The sequence below is a fragment of the Malurus melanocephalus genome, unplaced genomic scaffold, assembly GCF_030028575.1.
Source record: "Malurus melanocephalus ecotype Western Australia unplaced genomic scaffold, MMel_1.1 scaffold_19, whole genome shotgun sequence".
Lineage (NCBI taxonomy): Eukaryota > Metazoa > Chordata > Aves > Passeriformes > Maluridae > Malurus > Malurus melanocephalus.
In genome coordinates, this window is record NW_026623251.1 from 4,652,594 (window position 1) to 4,660,755 (window position 8,162).

Below are 8,162 nucleotides of genomic sequence, written 5' to 3' on the forward strand. Positions count from 1 at the left end.
TCCCTGGCAGCATCTCAACAGGTATTTTCCAATCAGATGCCAGCTGTCCCGTTGCCTCACACAGAAAGCATTCCTACAGAGAGGGGGAAAAAAAAAACCAAAGCAAATCACCGAACATGAAAACGCGCAGCACAGACCCCACGGCTCGGCCGCACCCACGGCACGCCCGGGGCCCCGGTAGGGCCGCTCCTCCTCCTGGGCTCAGCCACCGCCCCGTCACGGCTCTGTCTCCCCTCGCGTTCCGCTCCCCGCCCACGGCTGGCACGGCAGGCGGAGCTCCGGGCCCTGCAGCTCTCGGCGACAGCCGGGACACGGGAGCTCCCACGGCCTTTCTCTCTTGCCCCAGCCCGCACAAGCCCTCGGGATTCRGCCAGGGTGCCCTCACAGCCCCTCGCAGGGCCCTCCGCCCTTTCAACCCTTCGTTTCTGGGGGGACACCTGGGAGCGCCGAGCTCCTCCCCCGGCCCTGCGCGCCCCGCCCCGCGGGCCTGACGCGAGGGGCGGTCCSGCCGCGCTGTGCCCGGCTCGGGCGGCTCTGCCGGCGGTCTGGGGCGCTGCCCTCCGCCGTTCGAGCGGGGCGGCTCTGGCGGGAGGCGGCGCCATGGGGCTGCACGGCGTCAAGGCGGTGTTCTTCGACCTGGACAACACGCTGATCGACACGGCGGCGGCCGGGCGGCGCGCCATCGAGGAGGTAATGCCCTTGTGCCCCTKCCGCCGCGGTGCCGCGCGTGTCCCGCTCCCTCCCCTCCCGACACGCAGCCGGGGCCGCTCCCGGGAACGCGCCCCCGCAGCGCCCTGACGCGCGTCCCCGCGTCCCTTGCAGGTGATAAGCGCCCTGCAGGCCAAGCATCGCTACGGGGAGGGAGAGGCCCGCGCCGTCTGCGATAAGGTCCAGGCCAAGCTCCTCAAGGAGTGCCACGATCCCGCCAAGATGTGCATCACCGACCTGCGGATTTCGCACTGGGAGGAGGCGATCCAGGAGACCATCGGCGGCGAGGCGAACCGCGACYTGGCGGCCGAGTGCTATTACCTGTGGAAGACGACGCGGCTGCAGCACCTGACGCTGGCCGAGGACACGCGGGCCATGCTCACCGAGCTGCGGAAAGGCCTCCGCCTGCTGCTCCTCACCAACGGCGACAGGCAGACCCAGAGGGAGAAGATCGAGGCGTGCGCCTGCCAGCCCTACTTCGATGCCATCGTTGTGGGGGGAGAGCAGAAAGAGGAGAAACCGGCGCCATCCATATTTCATTACTGTTGCGATCTCCTGGGGGTGCAGCCCGCCGAGTGTGTGATGGTCGGTGACTCTCTAGACACAGATATTCAAGGCGGCCTGAATGCTGGCTTGAAAGCAACGGTCTGGTTAAACAAAGCAATGACCGCCCCGGTAGATACCTCCCCCGTACCTCATTATGTTATTTCTTCTGTACTGGAGCTTCCAGCAGTTTTACAGAAGATGGAGCACAACATTAATGCTAAGTTAGGAACTGACCATATGGCTAGTAGCAATGAAGCACATTGATSATGGTTCCAGCATACAGAGACCTGCTGACCTGTTAGATGATCTTTTAAAAAATCTGACCCTAGGARTTTGAACTCGTCCATGGTATGCTCTTTTAAACAGCAGTGGGATGAATAAGAACACACTTGTCAGTGAAAACAGGATAGAAACACAGTTATATTAATYTAAATGATGCGAGTGCAGTTAATTCAAAGGAACTGCCTCTGGCTGGAAATTATTTTGACAGACTGTGACAAAAGTCTATCTGTCTCTGACCTAAGTTGCCAGTCTCTTGTTTTTTATAGTGGAAAAGAAAATTTGAATGTTCTGAGCTTTCACATGCTTTGCTGACATGTAAGCTTAGCAGAAGCTTCAGTTCTGACTTTGTGTGCAGTGTGTAAGAGAAAATGAGAGTGTGACACAATCTGGTAAATCTTCTCAGTTGATCTGCAGTTTATCTCAGGAACTGGAGTGCATTTTGTTATTTCTCAGACTATTAGAAATACTCTACCTTTGATCTTTTTTACAAGTTTTAGATTTTTTTCAGGTTTTGCAGTGACGTTTCTTTTATGGAACCTGTATCTCTTGCCAAAAGTACTTAAGTGTACATCAAAAATCTGCTTTTTTATCAGGGACCATTTGTCAGAGGGACTTGATGGATAAGCTTTTACTTTATATTATCTTGGTGCTTATGCAGATATGCAGTATAGAGGTGATTCAGATTATGATTTTTGTTGAAATGGATAAAACAGGGATATTTTCAATGGCATTACTGTACCGTCAAACTCTTCAAAAGCTAATATCATTRTTCTGTTGGATTTTATTAGTGAATCTTGATCAGACTTTTTGAAGAAACTCTTCTTGGTCTTGCTTAGGTGTATGACTACTCAGATTCARCTGTAGGATCAGTGCCTTTTTTGACTGTTTTAATAGCACTGCTATATAATCCCTCCTTACTCCAGTTTCCACATGTAATTCATGTGATTTATTCTGGAGAAAATATGAGCTAGTTGTCTGTAAATTACTTTCATGACTCTCTAGGAAACTGGAAAATTATGTCATATGTATTACAGTACTGTATACAACTTTATAAGGTATATGTAATATTTCTATTACATGTGGTGACTCTCTAAAACAGTAAGGTTTCTCTTTCCCAGATCATTGTATTTATTTTTTGTGTGCCTCATATTTTAATATATAATGGGGAAGTGTTCTCATATTAAATGGAAATATAAACACTTGTTGTAAAATCTGTGGWTCTCAACCCTATTTGCTATAGATACACTGGGATGAGTATCATATATGAAAAATCAAATTTCRTATTTTRGAATATTCCATGACAAATTTCCTGAGAATAGGGATATTAGGCTGCTGGTAGAAGAGTGTCTGGCATGTGGGCAGCAATAAAAAGTACAGAAACCTACAATGAAATGGGTGTGAAGAAATCCTGTGTATGACAAATATTCATGTTGAACTAAACAGGAATCTAAATTAATGCAGGTAAGTCTTTCATAGGATGACAGAGTCAGTTTAAGGAGGTTATTACTGGTCTGGGTTAAATTATTTGACAAGGAGTGTAGGTTGGATCAATGTATGTTGCTTTTACATTGAAGAGGAGAAAAAAAGAAAATTAATATTCATTAAATTTGGAAACCCTTTCACCCAATTGTCCCTTTAAAAAGTTAAAGCAGTCCAGGTTCCTTGTCTTGTCCAGCCAAGACTRTTGAGTCATCAGGATCAAAGGCCAGTACAGGGACAGATCCCACCGATTCATTTGAGGAAATGGGCATATGCTGAAAACAATCCAATTATAGTGTTATAGTAACACGAGCCAGTGGGACTGACTTGTCACACCTTTTGAAGGAAGAGGCCTAAGTTAAGATTTTATTTTGCATTTGAAGAGTATTAAAACAGTCACTGATTTAGCTGATGAACAAAGCACTGCCAGTAACATTTCTTATAACCAGTGACTGAGAGAAGAATAATTAGGGTCATTGAGCCTGTGAGGGATACTGTGCAAAAACAGAAATGTATCGAAAAGGTTACAGTCATCCCTGAAGTAATCCAACCATACCATCTGATACAAAAGCAACAGCTTTGCTTACAAGGACATCCCCAAGGAGCTGCAGGGTCACTGCCTCTGCCTTGTTTGCACACCAGCAGGGTAGTAGAACTTAGGTCAGAACGAGGTTTCTGATACAGCTGATATTTAAAATAACAATAATAATTTGCAAGTCTGTCMGTGGGCTTGAAATATATACGTATTTATATATGTACACCAGGTAACCATTTTTTAATCTAAGTTGAGGTTTATATTCTCTTGCCACTGCATCATACTGAAGTGGCATGCTGAACCTGCTCATTGTATAAAGAGTCTTGTTTTAGAAGAGACTGCTCTTTGCTTTGTGGCCAGCCATTTGTTTACATCTCTGACTCTATGGAAAACCACAGTAACTGCATACTCAGGTGACAGTGTGGTCTGTAGAGGCCACACCCAGTTATATTTTTCCATTTCTGARTCCTGCCCCAGGCTGGATGTGGCTGCTGGTGTCCAGATAGGGAAACACTGTTACGATGCTTCCATAAACAAGGAGAAACAATGACTTTTCTCTGTCTAAGGCCCTTCTTAGAAGCAGTTACCCAATAAAGTGGATTAACTATCTCRATTGTCTCTAAATATTCAAGATGTTTTTCTTGGATGGAGCTCTTGGAGAAAGGGTAATGAAAAATAATTACATTTAGTAAATTGGAAACATAAATAGTGAAGGGATAATTTTCACATCAGAAGCAGGAACAAATCAATAAAACAGTCTATTAACAGTTCCCATTAAGTTCTGGTTTTGCTTAGTGTTATGCTCTATTAGCTATCTATTTTAAACTATATTGCCAAAACATGATAAATAAAAAGAGGAAAAAGAAATTCCATCTATATTTTTTAAAACCCTATTTTTCCAGATAAATATTACCTCCTGGGGTTAATCTACACTAACTTTGATTTTAGTGAAATRAGCTGAAACAATACTTTAATACCAACTGTATTTTAATTCTTGATTTAAAATAGCCCATGTACTAGCCTAATAAAAGTATTTTGTTTATAAAACATATTTGAACACTCTGTTGCTGTGGATAAATACATTTGAGACCTRGTCTACAACAAAAGGCAAGAGTTCTGTTTGTTTTTCAAAACAGCACAGAATTAGRATTTGAAATCCAGGACCTCCTGTTTAGATATGTTGACTGGTTGTAGTTTCTGTAATTTCAAACAGAAGCTGGAACATAATTGTGTATGAAATTCATGGCCAGAATGTGTGTTGAATTGGCAGCTGCAGTTCAATGGTAGTGAAACCTGACTTGTCAAGCTGAATGCCAGCTCAAATAAGGCTAAGTGTCCTGATGTCCTGGCATTGGTTGCTGCAACAGCACAAGAAAGGACTGCAAAGCAGAGAAGATTAATAAATAYAGAAATCTCAATTCAGAGGACCCTTTCAGGCAGGTTATGGGGTGCACTAAACCATATCTGAACTATTGCTGCACTGTATGGCTTAGGAGAGGGGAGAGTGGGAGGAGGCTTTTTTGGCTGCAGAAAAGAAAGTTACTTACAATTTTCTGTTGAGTAATGGAACAAATAGTTCACCTTCTGGACCTGTGGAGATAAACAGAAAGAGGTAGAAAGGTAYTTAAAGTCACTGCAGCTGAGGGTGGAACATTAAACTGAGTAAAGGGAGGCTCAGCCTCTATCATGGGCACTTGTCCTTGTCAGCRAGCTGTCTGGAGCATCACGCACCTGCACAGCACAGCCTTTCTGTTCTTGTGGAGAAAGCTTTATGCATATAAGGCATTAAACTGGACAGTGAACAGCCTCAGAAATGATGGTGTTTTCTTACACAGTTGTCAAGCTTTAGTGAGAAGTTAGGGATCTTAGAAGCTGACCTGAATGTTTTGTACAGGAAATAAGCACCTTTCATTAGAGTACTAAATAAGTGCAAGGAGGTGAGATGTTTGGTTTAAGATAAGGTTTTCTTACTCCCTGCAGCTTAAGGTTTTCATATTTCCTATTTTGAAATGGAATTCCAAATTTCCTTGATGATGGACAACTTGCTGTGCCCCAGCTAACCAGAACCAGTTGAGTTTGCCTTTTCCTCTGAAGCTTCTCTTACATGACAACACTAATATTAGGGCTTTGAACTAAACTGAAGTAGTCTGATCCATCACAATAACTTCTCATAAGTAGTGGTTTGTGTTTCAGCTTCAGCTCTAAAATGTGCCAGGTTATCATAAGGCATTTAAAAAACAATTTAAAATCCTACCTTAATTCTATACTGACAAAACTYATCATCTGGAAATTGTTTGAACATGTTGAGAAGTACGACAAAGAGAAAGGCAATGTATCTCTGCTGTACGTAGTGTATACTGTTCTTTTGTGCACAGCTTTTGCCATCAGCCTTGCAGTGGGATTGTCTCCATTATACCCCGCTTTCTAGATCACACTGTGCACATACAAGAGACACAACAATGCAGAGATTATGTCAGCTGTACCTAAAGCTAAAACTGCAAMTTTCTGCCTATATTGCAAGGGACCTAGGACAGACAAACACGTTCCCTGCTCCATATAGCATATTTTGACCTTTAATTTCATCTACTAAAAACAAGGATGCATGAGAGCCTTCTGCTGAATAACCCTCAAATGCCCTCAAAATAATGTACTTTAAAAATGAAATTAAACTATGGTGCTAAAATATGAAATTGCAGTTCTTTAAAAGTGCAAGCCATGTTTCTTAAGGCAACACCAAGGACCAGATGATAACATCCCACAGGATCTGGTTTGACATAGGAAAACCTGTGCCAGTTATACTGGTGGACCTTCACAAGTTCAAGTAAGATTTGCATGCTCATTTCTGTAAGATCATCTGCAATTGACTTCTGCCTTCCACTTCTCCTCCCTCAGCTAACTGATCTTCATCATCTGTTTTGTCAGCTGCATTTCCGTATCTTTCTGCTTTATGACAATATGTAGCATTTGGGATGAAGCTGGCAGAAGACTGCAATAAAAACCACTGGAAGACAGCCAACTTTTGCTGCAAGGTCATGTTAAGAACCAACTTCAGAGCAGCTGTGTGCTACAAGCATGTGCTTCTTTTACATGGTCTTTCCTTCAAACTCACATTCATATCACACAGACTAGGCAAATTTTTCATTAAAAAAAAAAAAAAAAAAAAAAAAAAAAAAAAAAAAGAAAAAAAAAAGAAAAAAAAAAAAGTAAAAACGTTTGGGTGAAAAATAGAAAAAAAAGCCTCCAAACAAAATCCTCTCTTAGACACCTACAGATATCAAGTTTCAAATACCATATCTAAGGTACTTTACTTCAAGTTTTAAAATCAGTGCTGATGATTACTGGACTTMAGTATATGTTGCGTGGAAGACAAAACACTACATCATTTCAGCAGTTTCCCAGTGTCTGTTCAGTCTGTCTGTCACTGGCCAACAACATTTTTCTGTCAAATATATTCACAAACATCTTTGTCACACTGAAAAAATCCAAGTTATTTATATTTTGGGAGCAAAATTACTAGGCAACATGGAAGAAACTAGAAATGTTAACTTCAACTTCATTTTAATCCATATTTTATTCAAAGTATTTAATCTATGAATGCACATTTTTGTTAAGTGGGGTTTTTTTGTATTTTGTCCTGGAAATGTTACTTTTGCCACACCATCAATATTGCAAGAATCACAGAACTGCAGAATCAATTAGGTTGGAAAAGATCTCTGAGATCATCAAGTCCTACCTGTGACCAAGCACCACCATGTCAACCAGACYATGGCACTGAGTGCCAAGTCCAGTCTTTCTTTAAAGTCCTCYAGGGATGGTGACTCCAGTTCATGCAATAAAGTACAGGGCCAGCATGGTACAAAGTAGTATCTGAGTTTGTATGACTGTGGTTATCTAAGATAAAGGAGTTAAGAGATTTTTTTTCTACTTTTCAGTGACTTGAGAGAGTCACTTAGAATAGTTATGGCTTCTTTTCCCCCCCAGAAATGACGATGGAAGGCATGAAGAAAAAGTGGAAAGCATTCCAATTTTTATGCTTTCCAGTCAAAATCGATCCTGGTGAGAACCAGATGAGCAAATTTTTTTTCTCGTGTTGCTGCTGAGTTTGCTCAATGGTACTGCATTCAGGCAGCTATGGAAAGACCAGTTTCCTGCAGCACTGACCAGTGCAACAAAAAGGTCCAACTGGAAGTGAAACCATTACATGTCAAAACACATCAACTACTCAAATATCTRTTTTATTAGTTCCTCTGCTATGTGAGTATTAGGAGTCAGTAAATCCTCCTCTTTCATTCTTTTCCTGAATTAGGCMAATGAGTATCCTCAAAGTTACTGTGCTGTTTCCATCTGCACRCTTGTGTGCTGTGGGTCTGTCTGTTTGATAAAATCAGGCTAAACAATTTTCATTCGTGCTGCTGGTGGGGTGGTCTTTGCTGTTAATGATGTRGCCTGTTAAATCGCACTGGGATTAGGATTTATCAGGAAGTCTGCAGTGGATGGACTGACAGCCTTTGTTTTCCAAACCGTTGGTTGATGCCTTCCATTGTGTTTTGTTTCAGACATTTAAATGAGAAGGGTCCTGAACGTTCTAAGTCCTTTTTTCCTTTCAGGAAGA

At 42.5% G+C, this 8,162-nt stretch overlaps 1 protein-coding gene across 1 annotated transcript; it reads left to right on the forward strand.

Annotated features, from left to right (window-relative positions):
• The first annotated feature begins 253 nt into the window (after positions 1–253).
• Positions 254–2,626, forward strand: NANP (N-acetylneuraminic acid phosphatase). The gene is made up of 2 exons (XM_057389791.1): positions 254–690; positions 823–2,626. Exons 1-2 carry the CDS (start codon positions 601–603, stop codon positions 1,516–1,518), a joined length of 786 nt encoding a protein of 261 aa, XP_057245774.1. The 5' UTR covers positions 254–600; the 3' UTR covers positions 1,519–2,626.
• Positions 2,627–8,162: the final 5,536 nt, after the last annotated feature.